This window comes from Mobula hypostoma, chromosome 7 (genome assembly GCF_963921235.1).
Source record: "Mobula hypostoma chromosome 7, sMobHyp1.1, whole genome shotgun sequence".
Taxonomy (NCBI): Eukaryota; Metazoa; Chordata; class Chondrichthyes; order Myliobatiformes; family Myliobatidae; genus Mobula; species Mobula hypostoma.
Window position 1 is genome coordinate 160,671,074 of NC_086103.1, and position 26,153 is coordinate 160,697,226.

At 42.4% G+C, this 26,153-nt stretch overlaps 1 protein-coding gene across 1 annotated transcript in view; it reads left to right on the forward strand.

Annotated features, from left to right (window-relative positions):
* LOC134349705 (rho guanine nucleotide exchange factor 17-like) overlaps positions 1-24,722 on the forward strand; it is a 473,881-nt gene extending 449,159 nt beyond the window's left edge. The window contains exons 17-21 of the mRNA XM_063054436.1: positions 343-410; positions 2,110-2,258; positions 3,731-3,905; positions 11,003-11,269; positions 17,528-24,722. Of these exons, the coding sequence (XP_062910506.1) occupies positions 343-410; positions 2,110-2,258; positions 3,731-3,905; positions 11,003-11,269; positions 17,528-17,733 (865 nt within the window). The 3' untranslated portion in view covers positions 17,734-24,722. The remainder of the gene's footprint in view (positions 1-342; positions 411-2,109; positions 2,259-3,730; positions 3,906-11,002; positions 11,270-17,527) is intronic.
* The last annotated feature ends 1,431 nt before the right edge of the window (positions 24,723-26,153 follow it).

Below are 26,153 nucleotides of genomic sequence, written 5' to 3' on the forward strand. Positions count from 1 at the left end.
GTAGACATTTCTGCCTCTTTAAATAGAGCAGTAGCAGGTTTATTCAGAGAAGGTTTAAATTGTGCAGAAGAGCAGGGCACACTTAAATCCTGTAAACCACCAATGTTTCTCGATGCCCACAATTCCAAAAAGAAAAATTTTCCCTTGCCTATCTTGTGTTCACAGATAGCAGAGCGACAGAAAATCATGGTGTTTGCCTTTAAATGCAGAATGTCGCTGCTGCTGAGAGGTGGTGAATCTCATTGTTCTTTGAGTAACCCAGAGTAGGAAGCGAGACTTGTGTATTCTCGGTTAGATTTTAAAGCAATGTGGTCTGACTTCATTTCTTTTCCTCCCTGACAGATACCTCGACAACAAAGTTTTTGTCTCATTGGCAAATGGCGAGTTGATAATCTATCAACGAGATGCAGGTTTGTTTCAGGGCTGGCATTGTTAACTTACATAAATAATTACAAAATAAATGCAGTCGCAATCCTTTATTAAGTTAAAATCTATGAAACAATTTTATGGAAGACCTATTGGAGTGAGTAATATTTATACCAGTTTCTCCTTGACTATATTAAGATCTGAATTATATAGAAATATTTAAGTCAAATCTCCCTGTCTCCCAAATGCATTGACTTTCTTAAAGTACCTCTGAATGGCAGAACAATTTCAATGAAGTGGGTGGCTAAATTGTGCATAGTTTCCCATATTTCCAAAATTTTTCCATATGTAACGATTAGCACACAGAGTGGATCTCTGGAGTCTCAAGTGATAATTTGTGTGAGGTTGTGTCTGTTGGAAAACACCTTGAGTGTGGGATGTACTGTGGTGATCTTGTCCAAATCTGTTCCGATGGGAATGCAGGCAAGCACGTTTTTGCAAAGAATGGCCAGTAGATGGTGCCATTTTGGCCTGAGGTGTGACAAAATCTGCCAGCCCTAGATCTGCTGTCTCAGATGCGGCAGGTTAACCTCAAACCATCAGTTCATCGCAGGCCAGCTGAGTTACTCTTCCCACAGGACTAATTTAATGACACTAGAGTTAATTTTGTGGCTGGTGTGAGTGAAGAAATCGTAGATCTTCCACTCATTTTCCATTTCCCGCTTTGCACTGTTGCCCAAAGTCAGAGTAACCCCTCTTGGAGACTCCCTGACCTCTCATCAGATGTTGATTCATTAGAGACTGAATTTTATCTCTTACTCTCAGCCCTTAAATCTTCAGTGCAAAACATTCTGATTGAATCCTTACCGAAATGATAAATGCATCCCTTTTATTTTGTTGCATGTACCTACATTTCTCAAAAGACAATGTTGTCATCCCAGTAATTTAATTCGAAAAAGACTTTGTGGGACTTCCAAAATCCTGCTAGTGGTTTCCTGCTGTCAGAATATTGGCTCGCCTTGAAAGTGGATGGACTGGACATGTCAATGAATATTAAACTGTAACCTTAGGCAGAAACAGCTAAAGCCATCACTTAATTTATGTGATCATTCAAGAGAGCCTTCATATCTTTCTTGTCAGCAGAGATAATGAACAACGGAAGGTTGGTTAGAAACCGAAAAGATTAAATGCTTCCTTTGCCTGTCACAACATATTTTAATGTATTTTGAAAAATTTCTGCCTCTGGCACCATGCTTTTTAATTATGTGACTGCAAGGGACTGGAGGAAACTCAGCACATCACAAAAACCAGCCTCCCCTCCATGGACTCTGTCTATTTTTCTCGCTGCCTCAGTAAAGCATAATCAAAGACTTCACCCATTCCGGATATTCCCTCTTCTCCCCTCTCATTTTGGGGAAAAGGCAGAAAAGCCTAAAAGCATGTAGCATCAGGCTCAAGGACAGCTTCTATCCCATTGTTATCAGACACTTGAGTGAACCTCTTATACTCCTGACTTAGTGATCCACCTCATTATGACCATGCACTGTACCATTTTCCTGCGCTGCACGCTTTTGGTAGCTTTCACACTGTATTCTGCACTGTTACTGTTTTATCTCATTCTACCTCAAGGCACGGTGTAATGATTTGATCTGTATAGTGTACAAGGCACGATTTTCATAGTATCTTGTTGCATGCGACGATAATAAACCAGTACTGATACTTGCTGGACTTTCGCCCACACAGGAAGTTTTTGGGACCCGCAGAACTCGCACACATTGTGCTTGGGATCGCCAGGGAATCCCGTCACCAAGATGGTGCCGGTGGCTGGGAAACTGTGGTGCGGCTGCCAGAACCGGATTCTCGTAATCAACACCGTCACGTTTTGCCAGGAGGTAAGTACATCACGTATCCCCACAGTCCCCACAGTCTGAGGGGGTGAGAGGGTGGGGTTTTGGGCAACTCAGCCAGTAAACTACCATCACAGCCAGCTTCAATGGCAGTCAGAAATTACAACAGTACAGAAGGGAAACACAATGTCTGTACTGACTGTGATGCCAAGTTAAACTAACCCCTTCTCCCTGCGTATGAGCCTCATTCCTCCATTCCCGGCATGCTTATGTGCCTGTCCAAAAGCCTCTTAACTGCCCCTACGTTATCTGCTTCCATCCCCTGGCAGCACATTTCAGGCTCCCACCACTATCTGTGTAAAAAGAACTTGCCCTTCGTATCTCCTTCAAACATTCCCTCTCTCATGCCCTCTAGGATCGATCCTGGGAAAAAAGATCCTGTTTACCCTACTTTTCTCTTCCTATGTCAGATCTGTTACATTGGCATGGTAAGGTTTTGCAAGATTGGCTTCAGAAGTAGAAATCTAGATGGAAAAATAAAATACCTAAAATATGTATCGGACTGGGGTTTCATAAGAACGTAAGAAATAGGAGCAGGAGTAGACTATCAGGCCCATCGAGCCTGCTCTGCCATTCAATAAGATCATGGCTGATCTGACTATGGACTCATCTCCACCTACCTGTCATTTCCCCATAACCCTAATGTACTTTGAAATGATCTTACCGAGATGGGATTATTGACTCCAACTCATTTCTTTCTAATTTTATTCATGGTCCATATGTTACGTTGAAGCGAGGCATAGCGGGGCAGCAGGTAGTGCTGCTGTCTTGTAGTGCCGGCAACTGGGCATTGATCCGAACCTCTGGTGCTGTCTTTGTGGAGTCTGCAGTGTGCGACGAGTGCCGCGTACACAGGACCTTAGTGCTGTCAGAGACCCCGCCAATCTCTTTGACCCCCCCCCCCTACCATCAGGCAGGAGGTGTCGTAGCATTTGGACAAGGACTGTTAGGATGGGAAACAGCTTCTTCTCCCGGGCTGTAAGACTACTGAACTCCCTGCCACCATCTAGGTCCCATCACGTTTCAGAATCAGCTTTGATAGCACAAACAAGGGGAAATCTGCAGATGCTGGAAATCCAAGTATATATGTCGAAATTTTTCTCTGGGTTAAAAGGATTGGGCATTCTTACTCTATCTTATTTAGGAACTTTTATATACTTGAATGATGAACTCTGAGTGCATACTCAGGAAACCTTATCATCGTGATGACTATGTTGTTGAGTCGAGATTCTGTTGCAGTAGAATATGGAAGTGAACTTCAGGCTACACTGTGCAGTCATGAGTAACTTATGTACTTAGTGTGGGTAACACAGGACAAATTTCTACCCTGGCCTTTGCTCATAGTTAAAGCAAATTAGTGTGTAAGAGTTGAGGCAGCCACCACGGAGAAAGTGAGCTGTTTGCTGATGGGAAATCTGCACATCTGACGTCTCCCTTGTCTCTGCACTTAATGACAGCACATGATTCAGATCGGCCAGGACAGCAATCGGTGTGTGACGAGTATGGTGAGCTCCAGCCTGGGGGTATGGATCGCGATGCAGAGCAGCGCTCAGGTCAAGCTGTACCACGCGGGTACCTACGAAAACCTGGCGGAGGTCGACGTGGCCCCTGCGGTACACAAAATGCTCGCAGGTGAGAGGATGTGCTTCGTAGTGCTGTATTTCTGTTTGCAAAATAACTGGAGTGGGCGGATGGTGGGGAGCTGTGAATGAGTGAGGAAGCCTCAGCTGTGATTAAATCCCAGCAGCTCGACTGATTCATGTAAAAGAAATGGTACCTTTAGCATTATGTGTCTCTTACCTTCCTTTTACTGTGAACTGTCTTCTCCTCATGCTGTGTTTAAGTACAGAGTGTACAAAGATCTACTGCCTTGGAGAACCGGACACTGTAAACACATAATACTATTTATTTATTTATGTATATATTATTCCATATCCATGTTTTAACCTCTAACTTTATTAGCTTTTTTTAGTTATATAATTCTTTATTCTTTATATAATTGTTGAATGTTGTTTTTTGTTGCATGTTACGAGCTGACCAGTGCAGCACAGCAAATTCCTAATCTGTGCAAATGTACATGGCCAATAAAGTTGATCCTTGCTACAGGCAGGTCGATTGAAAATTTCGAGCCTGTAACATCAAATGTTAGAGATGCTCAGGCAACATCTGTGGTGAGGGAAACAGCAAGTACTCAACTGAATGCTCTCTTTGGATTCTAAAAAAGTTCTTTATGTCAATTTAATTTGGAAAGACCACTTACCATTTTTTACACCTGTCTGTTCATAGCTTGGTATAACTCACGAGCAAGACTTACTGGAGTGCTCATCATGGCCTGTGTGTATCTCACCAAGTCTGCACAATCCGGCCAAGGGATCTTGTTTGGCAGACTTCTATAAGTATTGACTTCTCAACATATCTTCATATCAAGGCTTCTTATTTTGATTCAAACCATCGAGTACCTCACTGATCACACATTCTCTATCTCATGTTTACCCTGATGAAGATCCTCCGCAATCTCCATCAGCACAGGTGGACCACATGTGACACGAGCGCAGAGTCAGAGGCGTTACTGCCGTAGCGAGTGTGGAATTGGTTTCCAGGAGAGTCTTTACCCGAAGTCTTGGGTTTGGAGAAAATCCAGGGGCGATGCTAGACTTAGAACTAACAGTCCTAAGAACCATGAAACGTGGTTACTCACACCAGAGTGGACCAGCGAACTGGCAGCTCCTTGTTGTGATCACAGGGTCTTTATCCTGCATTTTCTGATGGAGAGCAGGTGTGTGGAGTTAGCGGAACCTGGGAATGATTGGAAATTAAACGAGGGGATCGAGGCCCAATTCCTGAGGTAAATAGTAAGGTGGGGAATTGCCAGAAAGGACCATGACACCACAAGGCTGTGTGCTTAACCCCCTGCTCTACTCGCTTTACACTGCGTGGCTGAGCACAACTCCGATAGCATATTCACGTTTGCTGGCGACTTCACTGTCATAGGCTGAATTAAAGGTGGTGGTGAATCAGCATACAGGAGGGAGACTGAAAATCTGGCTGAGTGGTACCACAACAACAACCTTTTACTCAGTGTCAATAAGTCCAAGGAGCTGACTGTAGGCTTCGGGAAAAGGAAACCAAATGTCCAGGAGCCAGTCCTCACTGGAGGATCAGAGGTGGAGAGGGTCAGCAACGTTGAAGTCTGAGGTGTTGTCACTTTGGAGGACCTGTCCTGGGCCCAGCATGTATGTGCATCACAAGGGAAGCACAGCAGCGCCTCTGCTGCCGTAGGAGTTCGTGGAGATTCAGCATGACATCTAAAACTTCGGCAAACTTCTATAGATGTGTAGAGGACAGTACATTGATTGGTTGCATCACAGCCTGTTATGGAAACACCACTGCCCTTGAACAGAAAATCCTACAAAAAGTAGTGGATACGGCCCAGTCCATCACGGGTAAAGTCCTCCCAAGCATTGAACACATCCACATGAAACACTGTCGCAGGAAAGCAGCAATCGTCATCAGGGACCCCCACCACCCAGGACATGCTCTCTTCTCACCGCTGCTATTGGGAAGGAGGTACAGGAGCCTTGGGACTCATGCCACCATGTTTAGGAACAGTTACTACCCCTCAACCATCGGGCTCTTGAACCAAAGGAAATAAATTCACTCGATTTCATTTGCCCCATCGTTGAAGTGTTTCCATAGCCAATTTCTTTCAAGGACTATTCATCTCACGTTCTTGATATTTATTTATTTATTTATTTATTATTTCTTCTCCTTCTTGTATTTGCACAGTTTGTTGTCTTCTGAACTCTTGTTGAATGCCCAAGTTGGGCAGTCTTTAATTGATTCTGTTATGGTTATTAGTTTATAGATTTATTGAGTATGCCCACAAGAAAATGAATCTCAGGGTTGTATATGATAACATACAGTATATGTACTTTGATAATGAAATTTACTTTGAACTTTGAAGTGACCTGTTCCTGAGTTGGTCTGCCAACATTGCTGTAACAACAGTGAGTAAGGCATGTGGCTGGGCTTTGAGAGACTGAGGTGATTTTTCCCTCATGGAATGAGGACTATTTTGAAACTATAAAACAGCCCCACATTATATTGAGAGCAGTACTTGCAATGTTGATGGATTTATCAGAAGTTCATTTTGAATTGGTTTATTAATGTCACCTGTTCTGAGAACTCGGTATTAAATGCCATCCAGGCGGATTGTGCAATACTTAAGTACTTCGTGGTAGTAAAAAGAACAGAATGCAAAATATAGTGTAGGAACTACAGGAGAGTGAAGTGAAATAGAATGTACAGGCCATTTATAAGGTACTGTAGATTGGGAGACCAAGAAGTCATCTCTAGCATGAAATATTACCAGTCAGTTTAAAATGTTTACCAAACAACTCCCATTTGATTTACCCATTATCAAAGTGCAAAGAGAAAGAACAGAGAGTCCAAGTCAATCATGCTCTCTAACTAATCAATGATTGGAAGTTTTCACAGTCCTTCTTAAATGCACCATACTTTTTGTGTGTTCGTTGGGAAATGGAATTGGTTTATTACTGTACTGCAACATGTACCAGTGAAAAGCCTGTCTTGCATCCTGTTCATAGAGATCAGATCATTACACAGTGCATTCAGGAAGAACAAAATAAAACAATAACAATGTAGAATAAAGTGCAGTACAGGTAAACAATAAGGTGGAAAATATAAACAAGGTAGACTGTGAGACTGAGAGTCCATCTTACCGTAATAGTCTTATAACAGCAGGGTGGAAGCTGACCTTGTGCCTGGTGATGTGTGCTTTCAGGTTTTTGTATATTCTGCCCCATAGGAAACATATAAACATAGAAAACCTACAGCACAATACAGGCCCTTTGGCCCACAATGCTGTGCCGAACATGTACTTACTTTAGAAATTACCTAGGGTTACCCACAGCCCTCTATTTTTCTAAACTCCATGTACCTATCCAGGAGTCTCTTAAAAGACCCTATCATATCCACCTCCACCACCATCGTCAGCAGCCCATTCCACGCACTCACCCCTCTCTGTAAAATAACCTACCCCTGACATCTCCTCTGTACCTACTTCCAAGCACCTTAAAACTGTGCCCTCTCGTGTTAGCCATTTCAGCCCTGGGAAAAAGCTTCTGACTATCCACACGATCAATGCCTCTCATCATCTTATACACCTCTATCAGGCCACCTCTCATCCTCTGTCACTCCAAAGAGAAAAGGCCAAGTTCACACAACCTATTCTCATAGGGCATGCTCCCCAATCCAGGCAACATCCTTGTAAATCTCCTGTGCACCTTTTCTATAGTTTCCACATCCTTCCTGTAGTGAGGCAATCAGAACTGAGCACAGTACTCCAAGTAGGGTCTGACTACAGTCCTATATAGCTGCAACATTACCTCTCGGCTCTTGAACTCAATCCCACGGTTGATGAAGGCCTTCTTAACCACATAGTCAACCTGCACAGCAACTTTGAGTGTCCTGTGGACTCGGACCCCAAGATCCCTCTGATCCAGCACACCGCCAAGAGTCTTAACATTAATGCTATATTCTACCATCATATTTGACCTACCAAAATGAACCACCTCACACTTACCTGGGTTGAACTCCATCTGCCACTTCTCAGCCCAGTTTTGCATCCTATCAATGTCCCGCTGTAACCTCTGACAACCCTCCACACCATCCACAACACCCCAACCTTTGTGTCATCAGCAAATTTACGAACCCATCCCTCCACTTCCTCATCCAGCTCATTCATAAAACTCATGAAGAGAAGAGGTCCCAGAACAGATCCCTGAGGCATACCACTGGTCACAGACCTCCATGCAGAATATGACCCATCTACAAGTACTCTTTACCTGCTGTGGGCAAGCTAATTCTGGATCCACAAAGCAAGGTCCCATTGGATCCCATGCCCCCTTACTTTCTCAATAAGCCTTGTATGGGGTACCTTGTCAAATGCCTTGCTGAAATCCATATATACTACATCTACTGCTCTACCTTCATCAATGTGTTTAGTCACATCCTCAATTCAATCTCCTCCCTTGCCTCCCACAGTAGCCTGGGTATATCTGGTCCGGTCCTGGTGACTTATCCAACTTGATGCTTTCCAAAAGCTCCAGCACATGTCCTTTCTTAATGTCTATATGCTCAAGCTTTTCAGTCCGCTGTAAGTCATCCCTACAATCGCCAAGGTTCTTTTCCATAGTGAATACTGAAGCAAATTATGCATTAAGTACCTCCACTACCTCCTCCACACTTGATTGGTCCCATTCTCTCATGTCTTATCCTCTTGCTCTTCACATACTTGTAGAATGCCTTGAGGTTTTCTTTAATCCTGCTCACCGAGGCCTTCTCATGGCCCCTTCTGGCTCTCCTAATTTCATTCTTAAGCTCCTTCCTGCTAGCCTTATAATTTTCTGGATTTCTGCATTACCCAATTTTTTGAACCTTTCGTAAGCTTTTTTTTTCCTTCTTGACTAGATTTTCTACAGCCTTTGTACACCATGGGGTCTGTACCCTATCATCCTTTCCCTGTCTCACTGGAACGTACTTATGCAGAACACCACACAAATATCCCCTGAACATTTGCCACATTTCTACCATACATTTCCCTGAGAACATCTGCTCCTAATTTATGCTTTCAGGTTCCTACCTGATAGCTTCATATTTCCCCTTACTCCAATTAAACATTTTCCTAACTTGTCTGCTCCTATCCCTCTCTAATGCTATGGTAAAGGAGATAGAATTGTGATCACTATCTCCAAAATGCTCTCTCACTGAGAGACCCAACACCTGACCAGGTTCATTTCCCAATACCAGATCAAGTACAGCCTCTCCTCTTGTAGGCTTATCTACATATTGTGTCAGGAAACCTTCCTGAACACACCTAACAAACTCCACCCCATCTAAACCCCTTGCTGTAGTTAGATGCCAATCGATATTTGGGAAATTAAAATCTCCTGTCACGAAAACCCTGTTATTATTGCAATGTTCCAGAATCTGTCTCCCTATCTGCTCCTCAATGTCACTGTTACTATTGAGAGGTCTATAAAAATCACCCAGTAGAGTTATTGACCCGTTCCTGTTTCTAACTTCAACCCACAGAGACTCCATAGACAACCCCTCCATGACTTCCTCCTGTTCTGCAGCCGTGACACTATCTCTGATCAACAGTGCCACGCCCCCACCTCTTTTGCCTCCCTCCCTGTTCTTTCTGAAACATCTAAAGCCTGGCACTCTAAACAGCCACTCCTGCCCCTGAGCCATCCAACACAATAACTCCAAGTACTGATCCACGTTCTAAGCTCATCTGCTTTGTTCACAATACTCCTTGCATTAAAATAGACACATCTCAAACCATCAGTCTGAGTGCATCCCTTCTCTATCACCTGCCTATCCTCCCTGTCGCACTGCCTACAAGCTTTCTGTATTTGTGAGCCAACCGCCCCTTCCTCCGTCTCTTCAGTTCGGTTCCCACCCCCCAGTAATTCTAGTTTAAACTCTCTCCAGTAGCGTTAGCAAACCTCCTTGCCAGGATATTGGTCTCCATCAGATTCAAGTGTAACCCATTCTTTTTGTACAGGTCACACCTGCCCCAAAAGAGGTCCCAATGATCCAGAAATCTGAATCCCTGCCCCCTGCTCCAATCCCTCAGCCACGCATTCATCCTCCACCTCACTCTATTCCTATACTCACTGTGACGTGGCACAGATTACTACCTGAGATTACTACCCTTGTCATCCTGCTTCTCAGCTTCTTTCCTAACTTCCTGTAGTCTGTTTTCAGGACCTCCTCCCTTTTCCTACCTATGTCATTGGTACCAATATGTACCACCACCAGTGGCTGTTCACCTCCCCACTTCAAGATATCGTGGACGTGATCAGAAACATCCCGGACCCTGGCACCTGGGAGGCAAACTACCATCCGTGTTTCTTTCCTGTGTCCACAGAATTGCCTATCTGACCCCCTAACTATAGGGTCCCCTATCACCGCTGCCATCCTCTTCCTTTCCCTACCCTTCTGAGCCACAGGACCAGAGGCATGGCCACTGTTGCTTCCCCCAGGTAGGTCGTCACCCCCAGCAGTACTCAAACAGGAGTCCTTATTGTTAAGGGGGACGGCCATAGGGGTACTATCTAGTATCTGACTCTTCCCCTTCCTTCTCCTGTTACCCACTTATCTGTCTCCCGAGGCCCCGGTGTGACTACTTCCCTATAGCTCCTAACAATCACCTCCTCACTTTCCCTGATCAGACGAAGGTCATCGAGCTGCATCTCCAGTTCCCTAAACCAGTCCCTAAGTAGCTGCAACTCGACGCACCTGGGACAGATGTGGCTGTCCAGCAGGCTGGGAGTCTCCCAGACATCTCACATCCAACACCCAGTACAGAACACCGGCCTCACACACATACTTCCTATTCCTATTCTTCACAAGTAACTCACCTTGCCTCAACTCATTAAGAAAGGGGAGAAGAGAGAATGCCCAGGACAACTGAAGTCTTTGATTATGATGGATGCTCTACTGATGGCTGCAAGCAATATAGACTAAGTCCATTAAGGAGAAGATGGTTTTCTTGTTGTGCTGAGCTGCATCTGCAATTCTCTGCAGTTTTTTCGGCTACGTGCAGAGTATTTGCAATACTAAGCCGTGATGCATCAAGATCAATTTGCTCAAAGTGTATCACACTGTGTGTTATAACGATATCCTCCATCCAACAGGTTCTGATGCCATTATTCGCCAGCATAAAGCTGCCTGCTTACGGATTACTGCCCTCCTTGCCTGCAAAGACCTCCTCTGGATCGGAACAAGCGCTGGGGTAGTGTTAACTCTTTCCATTCCCCACGTCACTGCCAACACCACTTTGCTCAGGATACCTTTAACACCCATGGGATCAGCTCATGGTCACACGGGACATGTTCGATTCCTTACAGCCATTGAGCTGCCAGAAATCTTTGACCTGTCTTTCCCACCAGCCAGAGAGCCAGGCAAGTTTATGAAGCTTTTCAATCTCCTTAAAGAACTTTGTTAAGTGTAGAAATCTGGGCTTGCTTTGATTATTTGCAGTCATTTTTTTGTGTACAATTTTCTATGCCTCTCCCCCAAAGGATTTTGAAGACTAAATTACTGGAAGTGGAGGACGATGATTTTTTTTTGAAAGATTGGTCAGTTGAGAGTTGGCACAGATTAACCATGATCATTGTGAATGATGGGATGGGGCTCCTCTATTTTTGTGTTCTGTGAGTTCTGTAGAACTATAATTGAGTTACATTTCAAGATCACTGAAGCCTTTATTGTCAAACTAAGAAATAATGGCAGCATTTAACTGTGAGCGATGGAAAGCTTCAATAATATCCCCCATAATTAATTCTGTTTGGCTTTTGCCTAAAATGTGCTGACCTACATGTATGCTGAACCATTTCGCCCCTTGTGATATTTACATGGAGGTAGCTGTCCATTCAGTTCATAAGGTCTCCACATGGGCTTCCTTTTACCTTCCTTTATCACTGAACAGGTAATGTCACTGATCCAGGAAGATTGATCCAGAATAACCATTCTGCATGGTCCACTTGGAAGTGGCGTAGAATAAATTCTGTCTGTTGCTAACAAGGTGAACTATCTAGATGATGGCAGCTTGACTACATAATGTAGACATATTGGAAATTGGAGTTCAGTTTATTGTCATTCAACTATATTTATGTACCTCACGAAACGAAGCAGCATTCCTCTGGGCCAAGGTGCACAGCTCAGTACCTAAAGCTCACACACAAATCGTTAAGTAATATCTCCACAAATAAATTACCAATAATAAAATATATCCCGGAGATTGACATTTAGCATAAGGTGCATTTTATGAGATAAGTTTAAAAAGTGAGCAGTGTAATGCTGCTTCATAAGTGATGCGTGGGGGGTGGCAGGGAGTTCTGTAGTCTCACAGCCCGAGGAAAAAGCTGTTTCCTATCCTATCAGTCCTTGGCCCTAATGCTGTGGTACCTTCTGCCTGATGGTAGGGGGTCAAAGTGATTGCAGGATAGATGGGAGGAATCTTTGACAATGCTAAGGGCCCTGCATATGCACCTTGCCTGATAAACATCTCGATTATATAGAAATAATAGAAAGATTAAACATGGACTAACGACAAAAAAAATATCCTGAACTTTCAAATCAGCCGATTAGAAAGCGATAACAATGGCAGTTAACTTTTACAGATCTAGAAACTTGGGTTTGTTCACCCTTAAAAACTGTGACTTCTGATGTGTTTTGTTTTGTTGTTGGAATGAGTAAGGCTGGGGATTCAGTGTTTTGCTCTGATTGATGTTTATAAAGTCACAAGGGGCATAGATAAGCTGGATGGTCACAGTCTTTTTCCCCAAGGTAGGTGAGTCTAAAATTGGAGAGCATAGGCATAACAAGAGATAGAAGCAGAATTAGGCCATTCAGCCAATCAAGTCTGTTCTGCCACTTCATCATGGCTGGTCTATTTTCTCTCTTAACCCCATTCTCCTGCCTTATCCCTGTAACCTTTCACACCCTGACTATCAAGAACCTATCAATCTCCACCTTAAATACACCCAAGGACCTGGTCTACATATCCATCTGTGGTGATGAATTCACTACCTTCTGGCTAAAGAAATTCCTCCTCATCTCCATACTAAATGGATGTCCCTCTATTCTGAGGCTATGCCATCTGGTCCTAGACTCCCTCACTATATTCCACATCCACTCTAACTAGGCCTTTCAACATTCGATAGGTTTCAATGACAATGCCCCTCATTCTTCTAAATTCCAGTGAGTACAGTCCCAGAGACATCAAATACTCCTCATAAATTAACCCTTTCATTCCCAGAATCATTCCTGTGAACTTCCTCTGAGGCCTCTCCAATGTCAGCACATCCTTTGTTAGATAAGGCCTCACCAGTGCCTTATAAGGCCTTGGCACTACATCCTTGCTATTATATTCTAGTCCTCTCGAAATGAAAGCTAACATTGCAATTGCCTTCCTCACCACTGACTCAAATTTCAAGTTAACCTTTTAAAGAATCTTGCAAGAGGATTCCCAAGTCCCTTTTCATCTTGGATATAGACTGCACTTTTGTTCCTTTTACCAAAATTCATATGAAATAAGTAAAATACCTTACCAATGATAAAATAAATCAAAGTCAGCATGGTTTCTGTAAAGGAAAATCTTGCCCAACAAATCTGCTTGAGCTCTTTGAGGAAGTAACGAGCAGGATAGATAAAGTAGAGGCAATGAATGTCATTTACTTGGATTTTCAGAAGACATATGATAAGGTGCCACACATGAGGTTGCCTAACAAGATAAAATCCTATGGTGTTAGAGGAAAGGTACTGGCATGGATAGCAGAATGGCTGACAGGCAGGAGGCAGTGAGCGGGAATAAAGGGGACCTTTTCTGGTTGGCTGCCAGTGACTAATTGTATTCCGCAGGAGTTGGTTTTGGGACCACTACTTTTCAAGCTGTTTGTCAGTTCTTTAGATAATAGAATTGATGGGTTTGTAGCAAAGTTTGTGGATGATATGAAGATAGGTGGAGGGGTAGGTAGTGCTGAGGAAGCAATGTGATTGCGGCAGGACATAGACAAATTGGAATAGTGGGCAAAAAAGTAGCAGATGGAATACAGTGTTGGGAAATGTACGATAATGCATTTTGGTAAAAGGCACAACAGTACAGACTATTATCTAAATGGGGAGAAGTTTCAAACATCATAAGTGCAGAGGGACTTAGGAGTCCTCATGCAAGACTCCCAGAGGGTTAATTTGCAGGTTGAGTCTGTGGTAAAGAAGGCAATTGCAATGTTGGCATTTATTTCAAGGGGAATAGAATATAAAAGCAAAAGGATAATGCGGAGGCTTTATAAGGCACTAGTCAGTCCGCACTTGGAGTATTGTCAACAGTTTTATGCCCATATCTCAGAAAGGATGTGTTGTCATTGGAGAGAGTCCAGAGGAGGTTCATGAGGATCATTCTGGGAGTGAAGGGGTTAACATATGAGGAGCATTTGGCAGCTTTAGGCCTGTACTCATTGGAATTTAGAAGAACACGTGGGGATTGGATTGAAACCTACCGAATGTTGAAAACTAGATAGGGTGGATGTGGAGAGGATATTTCCTATGTGGTGGGGGTATCCAGAACTAGAGGGCACAGCCTCAAAATTGAGGAGCGACCTTTTAGAACAGAGGTAAGGAGGAATTTTTTTTTTAACTAGAGAGTGTGAATCTGAGGAATGCTCTAACACAGACTGGGGTGGAGGCTGTATCTGGGATCAGCCATGATGGAATGGTGGAGCAGATTCGATGGGCTGAATGGCCTAAGTCTGCTCCTACATCTTACGGTCTTCATGACCATACACTCACTGACACTGTATTCCATCTGTCACTTCTTTGAACATTCTCCTAAACTGTCTAAGTCATTCTGCAACCTCCCTGTTTCCTCAACAATACCTGCCCCTCCACCTATTTTCGTATCGTAAGCAAACTTGGCCACAAAGCCATCAATCCGTTATCCAAATCATTGACATATAACAAAAAAAGTTGTCCCAAAATCGACCCCTGCAGAGTACCACCAGACACCCTTTTTCCCCAGTGTTTGCCTCCTGCCAATCAGACAAACCTGTACCCATGCTGGGATCTTTTATGTAATACCATGGGCTCTTATCTTGTTAAGCAGCCTCATGTACGGCATCTTGTTATAGGCCTTCTAAAAATCCAACTGCACAACATCCACTGATTCTCCTTTGTCTCTCCTGCTTGTTATTTCCTCAAAGAAGTTCAACAGATTTGTCAGGCAAGATTTTCCCTTAAGGAAACCATGCTGACTTTGGCCTATCTTATCAGGTGCCTCCAAGTATCCTGAAAACACATCCTTAACAATCGACTCCAATATTTTCCCAGCCACTAAGTTCAGAGTAACTGGCCTGTAACTTCCTTTCTTCTGCCTCCCTCCCTTCTTGAAGAGTGACATTTGCAATTTTCCAATCCTCCAGAACTGTGCCAGAATCTAGTGACTCTTGAAAGATCATTACTAATCCTCCACAATCTCTTCTACCTCCTCTTTTAAAACCATAGGGTGTAGTCCATCTGATCCAAGTGACTAATTATCTTCAGGCCTTTCAACTTCTCAAGCACCTTTTCTCTAGTAATGGCAACTGCACTCACTTCTCACAGTCTCAAATTTTAGGCATACTGCTAGTGTCTGCCACAGTGAAGAATGATGCAAAATAATTATTTTGTTCATCCACAATTTCCTTGTCCCACATTACTACCTCTCCAGCGTCATTTTCCAGTGATCCAATATCTACTCTCACTTTTTACTCTTTATATATCTGAAAAATCTTTGGTATCACCTTTGATGTTATTGGCTAGCTTACCTGCATATTTCACCTTTTCCGTCCCTATGTTTTTTTTAGTTGCCTTCTATTGGTTTTTAAAAACTTCCCAATCCTCTAACTTCCCACTAAATTTTGCTCTATTATATGTCCTCTTTTTTACTTTTGACTTCCCTTGTCAGCCACAGTTGTGTCATCTGCCTTTTGAATACTCCTTCTTTGTGATGTATCTATCTTGCGCCTTCCGAATTGCTCCCAGAAACTCTAGCCATTGCTGTTCTGCCGTCATCTCTGCTCGTGTCGCCTTCCGATGAAAACTTGGAGAGCTCCTCTCTTATGCCTCTATATTAAACTTTACTCCACTGTCATACTGACACATTTGACCTTGGCTTCTCCCTCTCAAATTGCAGAGTGAAGATTATCATCTAATAATCACTGTCTCCTAAGGGTTCCTGTACCTTAAGCTCCCTAATCAAGTCTGGTTCATTTCACAACACCCAATCCAATTGTAAAGGGTAAAGAAAACAGAAGGAAGTGGTTACGGGAAGTTAGAGAAATTGATGTTCATGTCAACATGTCGGAGACACCCCAGACTGCATATGAGGTGTTGCTCCTCCAAGCTGTGTTTGGCCTACCGCCTTATTTTGGCTTCTGCCCTCTTCCCTTCCAGTCCTGATGAAGGGTCTCAGCTCAAAACGTTTGCTGTTACTTTAGAATTTTGTGTGTGTTGCAATGGATAGTGGGTATTAATTAATATTAAGGGAACTCAGATTCATTGGAAGTTCACAGGGAATCAGTTCATGCAGGGTTTGTGTGTAATAAATTGCCAGGTAGGTCACTACAGCAAATAGTATCTGTGGGTGAAGGATGTATCTGGATATGTCTGTAGCAATGGGGATAGAGGGCCACACATTGGGAAAACTGCAAAGCTGAGACTGTAAATGTAAACAAATGCAAATACTGGGAAGCTAGGGGAGAGAAAAATAGAAATTGCTGCAAACTTTCTGAAGGTCAGGCAGCATCTATGGAGGGAGAAACAGTGAATGGTTCTTTGACCTGAAACGGTTCCTAATCTACGCGAGACCTGGCATAGATTGAGCACCTTCGCTCTGTCCACCACAACAGATGAGGTTTCCCTGTGGCCACCCATTTTAATTCCATTTCCCATTCCCACTCCGACAAGTCGGTCTGTGGCCACCTCTACTGCCATGATGAGGCCACTCTCAGGTTGGAGGAGCAACATCTCGTTGTTCAGTCTGGGTAGCCTCCAACCTGGCAACATGAATATTGATTTCTCTAACTTCTGGCAATTTCTTTCCCCCTCCCCCTTCTCTCTTTTTCTATTCCCCATTCTGGCTCCCCTCTTAACCCTTCTCTTCTCCGCACCTGGTGCCCCCCCCTTCCCTTTCTCCCAATAGTTGGCTCTCCTCTCCTATCAGATTCCTCCTTCTTCAGCCCTTTACCTTTTCCACCAATCACCTCCCAGCTTCTCACTTCACCCGCTTCCCTCACCCGCCTACCATCCTTCTCATCTGGTCTCAGCTACCCCCTGCCAACTTGTACTCCTCCCCCCCTCCCCACCCACCTTCTTATTCTGGCTTCTTCCCCTTTCCTTTCCAGTTCTGATGAAGGGTCATGGCCCAAAATGTCGACTGTTTATTCATTTCCATAGATAGGCCTGATCTGCTGAGTTCCTCTGGCATTTTATGTATGTTGTTCAAAATGTGTAATTTCTTTTCCTGTTCGATGCGAACTGTAGATTGCTAGGTAGATATAAACATAATTATTTCATTTTTAGCACATTGATTTTGACTTTTGAGGTAGGTTTCTCTTAAGGCACATGTAACGTGGTTGATTTGCATTTCCGAGTGAATTCCGACCATCTTCTTATCCCTTCAGGTCGGCCGAGCACGGGTGGAGAAAGGCTGGCTGGTTCACAGAAGCGGGACTTGGCGAGACGACGATCGTCTGCCATTATCCCAATGAAGACCAACATGCTGGTGATCAGTGGAGGAGACGGGTATGAAGACTTCCGGCTTACGAACAGCAGTGAGACGGTGGGCCGAGACGACAGCACCAACCATCTGCTTCTGTGGCGCGTTTGAGAGCAGAGAAGCAAATCCCTGGTTACAAGACTACTGTTTTTGTTTGTCTCCTAGTGTGCTTTGTCTAATGCTTGGGCATTTAGTCTCTGTATGCATTGTTTGCCCTTTACTGTACACGAGCAGGAACCCAAAATGAATGATCAGCAGTCTTAAGACGTATCTGCAATTCTGTGAGGTGATCGACGCCAAATTTTGGTTGTGATGTTATTTTCTTTCCCACCCATGTCAGTGTGCCATTGATTACGAAATGGTACATTGTTGTGTTTTACTTTATTAAGGCGCAATGGATCGAGCAAAGATAATCAACCTGTGATAATTAAGACTTCCCATTAATGAAAAGAATGTCACTGAGCTTGGGTCCAAGGAAAGAGACAATGTGTCACCAGAAGCTGATCGAAAAAAGAAGGCAGGAGATCGTGGGAATCGCGCTTTGCACAGGATGTCTTCATTCGTGACAGGAGATCCCTTCTTTATCTTCAACCTCTGTTCCCTAAAGTCTGACAGTTTCTTTGTGGCAGCAATCATGAGGAATCCTCATCTGTGCTTCGAGCTGACGACACCGTGATTGTGCTTCAAGTAACCACCAAGTAATAATTTCCAATGAGATCTTCATCTGTGGGAACCTGTCTAAGAAAATCCTGGTGGTCTGCATGGATACTGTGACAGTGGAATTCTGTTTATTGTGGTGTTTGAAATGAAGAGGCCTTTCAGAAATCAGACCTCGGTCAAATGTGTCATGTTGAAATGAACCACAAAGTGGCGTGCATCGTGGCATACCTGTATGTACTTAAACACCTAAGACAAACATTTGTGGACATCATTCTCAGTGAATCTGCATGAGAGAGAATCATGATTGTAGTATTAATTCCTTTTGGACACCACACAAATTTCCATGTACTTTCGCTTCCAGTCAGAGGACTGATGAATTGCATTGTATGTACCTCATTACGTACCAACAGCTACAACGTTCCAGTAGTGTGAGTGTGAGAGTGTGTGCGAGTGTGAGTGTGTGTGTGCGCGTGCACGCACTTGGTTGTGTTCTACTGCCTTTTTGTAGAATGGAGCCAGTTTATATAGAAACCAGAGCGCGCGTGTGAAATGACTATGTGCAATATGTGGCCAAGATCATGGAGGACCATCACTTTTCAGAAGCATTTAACCAGAGGACATTTGGATATTTTGTAGGAAGCACCGGTTAATTAGTGCCACATAAAAACCTCAATCTGCCAAAGGCCGCAGTTATAGTCGAAGCTACCTTTTGGACAGTAAATCCAGAAGGGGAACTGATATTGGTCCTCCTGTACAGTATTTATGTTTATTTTAACTTAGTTATCTTCCACAGCACTTAATTTATACATTTATCTTTTTTTAATATCTCTAGAAATTTGACAAAGTTTGTTTTACATTTTGTGGCTTAATCTAGTTGTTCATTCTGTGTGGTGAGATTTTGTAAAAGGAAGGATGACTGAATATGTTTGACTGAATTACGTGGACCTCAGCCTCAGTTAGCCGAACACAATTTTCCACGAATAATGTACTCCTAGTTCCTCATGAACTTCACCTCCACTCCCCATCCTTGCTAAATCAGCAGGAACATTGTGTAGTATTGGGCCTTAAATCAACTCAAATGCAGGAGACGTGTTGTAAATTCCAGAACAATTAATAATTAGGTGAACATCCAAACCTTTACAAACTGTCTTTACTGTTTCTGACCAGATGTATCAGGTTTCCATTTTAATAATTCAATAGGACACGCCACAAAGCTTGTTTCATTAATGTCATTGTAAGAGGAAGATATTGAGAATCAGAGATAATGAGATTCCAAGCTGTCGCAAGTAGACACTTTGACTCCATATCTGCTGTCAAAGTGCCTTTGGTTTTTGCCTTGTTTCTTGGCAACCCTTTCCAAGTCTATCACAACCCCACATACTCATCTGAGAGCAATGATATTAAGATAAATGTTGTTCTTTAGTTCCCTCACACACCGAAGCTTGACGCCTGGGTTGTGAAATCAGTAATTTAGCTTTAATATCTGTTTATTTGTGTTCGGTGATTTGGATCTGAAGACTTTTAGATGTGTGGTATATAATTAAGTCTTCTGCTGCTGGGCTTTCACCCAGTAATTACCCCTTGAAAAGATAAATTGCAAAAAAAATAGGGTTAACAGTTGTAAATAACCGTGCTTCTGGTGTGGCGCTACACATCTGTCACCCCTATCCCTCCACCAATAGCCCTTCCACAATGCTCCACTCATTTCCACTCCCACCTGCCAAGCACATTATGTTTTAGAATTCAATTACTGTGTACACGTAGCCTGTACTGTGTGCCGATGAAGAGCACAATCATGGATCATATTTTTGATTACATGTAGCACAATACAGGTACTGGTAGCCCAGTAGTAAGTACATCATTCCTTTTGTATTATACTTCAGTCACAATGCTATAGGTTGTTTCATGTTCCTTACTCCAAAGTTGCTTCACTGATTAAATCTGACTTTTGTTCCTTATAAACAGTTTTAATTTTGCATCCCAGAATGTAGTATTTCCTGCCAAATGGTCTTAGCTGATCATGAAAAGCCAAAGAATAGAAGACACATACAAAATGAATGTTCTTTTCTTCCCTGTCTACCTTCCAAAATTATATAAAAGGTCAAGTAGCCAGACACAGGTATTAAATGTGAGGGGATAATTTTATACTTCTCACATACTTACTGATGGGGTGACATAAAGAGTAGAGGAATGCTTTGCAGTGAAATAAAAATGACGGTGTAAATCAGCAGCACTGCAACAAGGTTTCTGGTATTGAATTAAATATTTTACACCGGAAGGAATAAGATTGGATTGTTGGCTTGGCATTGTCATACGTTGGAAAACACACAATGCTGGAGGAAATGAGCGGATCACGTGGCTTCTATGGAGGAGAATAAACAGTCGATCTTGGGGGCGAGACCCTCCATCAGGACTGGTGATGGATCTTGGTTCAAGACGTCGACTGTTTATTCCCTTTTATAAACGCTGCCTGGCCTGCTGAGTCCCTCCGGCATTTTGTGTGTTGCTCTGGATTTCCAGTGACTGCCGAATTTCTTGTGTAAATGTTGGAACAGCCAGGTTGTAAACAGTATCTGTAAAGGCTGTTTTCTGTTGTTATGTAGCGTATGCCATCGGCCCACTGAAGATCAGAGGGCTTTGATGTTTAAAAAATTGTCTTATCTGCATTAACGCTGCTTCAAAAAATTCAGTCTTCGGTTTGCACAGATAAAAGCCCAGAAATATTTTGATTCGAGCTCAGATTTCATTTTCAAAGTGTTAGTTTGAAATCTAGGAGTTGCCAAGTCTGAGAGTGGCATGCGGCGAGCATTGGCCTTTTCAGAATTGCATCATATTCCTTTCTTCATTCACAGAGCATCATCATAAAAATGATTAGAATTGAATCAAGAAATAAAATTGCCTTATGAATATTCTGAGCTTGATTAAAGCCCCATTGTTTTGAGGCATAATTTTTGAGATCAATGGGGCAAAAAAAAAATGCACTGCTAATTAAACTCTGAATGTGGTGGAATTCTGAATTATATTTACAAATCTAAGGCTTAAGGTCAGAACTGGAAAATACCTTTGTGATGCTCGTTGAACCATGACTGAGTGGGTGTGTTTCAAGAGCAGTAGTTGTTGGTAAATGCCAGGCTAATTATTCCACACATTTTGCATTAATGTAAAACAGTTTCTAGACATCCAGACATAATACAACTCTGTTCTTAAAGCACCAGGATTAGTTCCAAAGAAACAGGTGGGATCTTGTGGTATTTCACATTGCTGGAAAATGCATGAGTGTAGTATTATCGACTATAACACTAGCTTCAGGTCATTCTTCAATCACACGTCATAAAGAGTTTCCTAATAAACTCAACCCAGTCAACCAATTGGTTCAGAACACTGCTTGACCTTATTTCTCTTTGGGTTTCCTCAGCCAGTGAAGCAATGTTTGCACAAATGTCTGTTCATGATGCTGATGTTTCCTCCCAGAATGTTTACACAGCATGTAGAAAGCTTTAATTGGCCTGTGGGTGGATGATATTGTGACTTTTTAAATGTCTTGAGAAGGTTGAGGTGGTGTGGAGTTTGGAGAAATTTCAATATATTTAATGTGCTGAGATCAAAGGAGACTGTGTCAGTCTAAACTTCTGAAGTCACTGATTTAGTGGAGGCAGAGCTCAAACTGCCTGGTGCAAACAGTGAATTATAAAGTGCCTAGACTAATGTTGGGTGTGCAATTAAATGATCAACAAATTAATGGGAATTGCATCAGTTGTAATTGTGTTCAGGGGATCCTGTCGTTGAAGCAAGAAAAACGATTTTACCATTAAGAAGCTTATTTTTGGTCTAATTTCTAAATTTTTCACATTTGTGCCAAAGGAATTAGGGAGGAGAACTGATGTTCAGATCAGAGAAAATTTTGCAAGGTTCAAGTTCAAAATGAGGGGAAATACTGATTGAATGTAAAATCAGAGGGCCAATAGATGTGCTAAGTGTGGTATGCATCAGAATTAAGAAGTTTGTTGAAATTTACAGCAGGAGATTGAATCATCTAAGCCTCAGTTTCTGTGGGATTCACATATCTATCTCTGAAACTTCTAAGAAGATACGTACACCAAAGGGAGGGAGAGAGAGACTTTTTTGAGAAGACAAGGTGGGGACATGTGGAGGTGAGCTGAAGCAATTAAAGCCATAGAACATTTTGGCAGAGTAGTGGAGAACACCAGAATATCGTCTTGAAATTATAAGGTAAGTTCAGAATCATGTTTTCTCATAAAGATGACAGGGAAGCTGTTCTGTGGAGTTTCAGCTAAAAGTGAAACTTTTGGGACCAAAATAGATGATTTTTTAAAAATTTGGCAAGCTATATGTGCCAGTGGAGGAGAAATGGTAGAACAGCCTTAAGATTGTGGTCCACTTCTGTGACCCTTTTTTACTGTCCTTTCTGAGCATGTTCCCCAGTCTTTTGGGTTGTCCATTGAATAAGAGCAGAGAAACAGGTCCAAAGGTTAAGAAGAAACAATGACTTGTTATGGTTTAAGAAAATCAACTGTTTGTGTTTGCTAAGTAGGTAGACCAGAATTGCGAGAAAAGTTGTATGAGATACAGATTGCTAAGAATAGCTGCAAAGAAAACAATGCAACTGGCAAAATAAAGGTCCATACTCCAGAATTAATTCTGTCCATGGAAACCAAATGAGTCCTCTGGCTCTAATGTGGTATGGTGCTCCCCGTTAATGCTTGACGTTCAAAACTACATTGAGTACTTCACTGGAGATTGCATTAAAATCTGCGATTTAGATATAGCCGGTGAGCATTTAGAGCATTTGGAAAAAATTAATTCCCCTAAAGGAAACTGGCCTAGAGAGCAGGGAGTCTTGGAAAGATATATTGTCTTTGAAGGCTTTTTGGCACATACTCAACTGAAGTATGCCACCACTTAAAGCGATTTTAGAACTGAAAGAATCAGCCTGTTTCTAAGAAGAAAGTTACCTGTAGGAAGTAGGTAAGTGGAAATTCAGTGTGGAAAGTAGGTGAGTCCTTGGCGTGCAATGGTTTGGGAGAGAAAGTATTTTAGGGAAGGCTAGTGTTCTGAGTCTATCTCCATAAAGAAAAAAAATACACTTATCTTGAAGAGCTCTTTCTCCAGTCAACAAATGCAAAAGTTTCTTCACTCTTGACAAAATGAAGACTGCGGGTAGATCCCAATTCATTAGGTTCTTGTCTGCATATTTACATAAATCAGAAACTGTCTTTGGTTTTTAAAAGTTTTAATTGCTTTTAGAAGTCATCTCTTACCGCCTTCTGGGCCTTGAATTGCATACCCACCCTCTGAGTGTACAGTCAAATAATAGTTGCTCATCCACTGTGACACTTTCAGATGGCCAACACAAACTGTATTCATCATGATGAAAAATACTATCTTGCATGCACTACATTAAAATAAATCTCACTAAGTGCCACATATCACTGAAAAAAATGAAGACTTTTAAGAAACAAAAAAAAGATTTAAAGAGAGAAAGAAGCACTTCAGATTTAAAATAAAACACTTACACATTTTTCTTTGTCCAGTGTGTGGGGACTTTAATGTAATAGAGAGCAAACTAAGTTCTGTTGTTGTCAAAAATTGCAAGATGTGACTTGGACACTCCAGTTGACAGTAGACTGTCAGAGTAGAGGTGTTTGTTGCTGGTGCAGTCAAACATTCACCTCTTATCGGGAAGGGTAGCTTTATTGGTTTCTAAGTCATAAGGTGTCCATTGTTCAGACATTTGGATGTAGAAAGCACATTGCATAGTGGCAGAGCCCCTTTAGAATCAAGTGTCAGTCATGACGCATGAGGGCATGATAAATAATTACTGGTAAAGGATGGCTCTTCTACTCTAAGCACCTCACAGTGTTTCCTTTCACATTCTCTTCATACAGCTGCAAGTATTTTACGTGTCAATTAAATGAGAAGTGTTAACTCCTCCACAAAGCATTCTATGTTGGCCGATTGTAAAGGATAGCAGTATCTTTAATGTTGTGTCAATTTGATATTAGGGTATTGCTTTGTAATTATCAGCCTGCACTGAAATTAACACTCCATTCACTCACCCTGTTATGAGTTCAAGAACTAATAGTAAAATAAAACATGATATAAAATTATATTCAGAAAGTGAAGAACATTTTGTTTCTACAGGTTGCAGTTTGCTTGGGCAATGGGAGAAGCCACCTCTTGAGTATTGTAAATAATGGTATATATTTCCTCCTCTGTACATACTGTTCTCAGTCTTTAATTGTTGATATGAATTTAATTGCATATTTTTATATACGTTTAAGTTTCACTGGTACAATTATTGTTGGACCAGGGCATTTAAATTATAACTACTACAGTACTTGGAAAACTTTTATTCTGAACCATTACAAGTCAAGTGAGGTTGTCATGATTATCACATATTCCTGTTATGTTTTGTCACTGTGGGATCTTTGTTATTAAAGTTCACTGGTGTCAGATATTTACATTGTGTATGAGTGTGCTTTATTTCCACCTACATTTTATATATATATATATAAAAAATAAGAATGTCTGGAGGAAATGGCATTGGTTTATTGTTGTCACATGTACCAAGATACAGTGAAAAAATTGTCTTGCGTATGGTTTACACAGATCAGATCATTACCCAGTGCATTGAGGTACATTAAGGTAAAGTAATAACAATGCAGAATAGAGTGTAAAAGCTACCAAAAAAGTGCTCTCCCTACTGCCCATTACGCCGCTGGCCTTTAGAGCAGCAATGAAAGTCCTCCGTCTCCGGGAGAGTTCAGGGCTTCCTTCATCATGTGTGTAGCTTGCTTTTCACTACTGTCAGTCATAGAGGTGTACAAGATGATGAGAGGCATTGATCGTGTGTATAGTCAGAGGCTTTTTCCCAGGGCTGAAATGGCTAGCACGACAGGACACAGTTTTAAGGTGCTTGGAAGCAGGCACAGAGGAGATGTCAGGGGTAAGTTTTTTTTACGCGGTGAGTGCGTGGAATGGGCTTCTGGTGACGGTGGTGGAGGCAGATATGATAGGTTTTTTTTAAGAGACTCCTGGATAGGTACATGGAGCTCAGAAAAACAGAGGGCTATGGGTAACCCTAGGTAATTTCTAAAGTAAGTACATGACCAGAACAGCATTGTGGGCCAAAGGGCCTGTATTGTGCTGTAGGTTTTCTATGTTTCTGTGCAAGTTCTGGGTAGAGACTCAGGAATACCGTCACACTCAGATGTAGAAGGATTCTTCATTGCTGTTTCCATAACAGTTTTGTTTTACCAGTCAGGGTTGATAGCTCTGAGCTGAACTTCCAAACCTGGAGGACCAGTGGACGACTCTTAACCGGGCCTTTACCCTTTGACTTGCTTGGCATGGATGACCCTACCAAGAGCCAAAGCATAAGGCCCTGACTAGCCAGCAGCTCTCTGGGTCATTGAGGAACGCAAGCCTCCAAACCACGACAAGATTGTGGTCCTCTTGGAGGGCCAAAAAAGTGCAGAGCAGGTAAAATGAAAAAGTGCAAGACCATAACAAGGTAGACTGGGGGGGGCAAGAGGCCATTTTATTGCACAAGAGTCCATTCAAATGACGGGTAGAAGCTGTCACTGAGCCTGATGGTACATGCTTTCAGGCTTTTCTATCTTCGTCTGATGGGAGAGGGAAAATGGAATGTCTGGAGAGGGTGCTGTCTTTATAGAGTCATACAGCACAGAAACAGGCCATTTGGCCCATCTGATCCATACTGAACCATTTAACCTGCCTAATCCCATTGACCTACACTGAGACCAGAGCCCTCCATATCCCTATCATCCATGTACCTATCCAAACTTCTCTTAAACGTTGAGATTGAGCTCACAGGTAACACTTGCGCT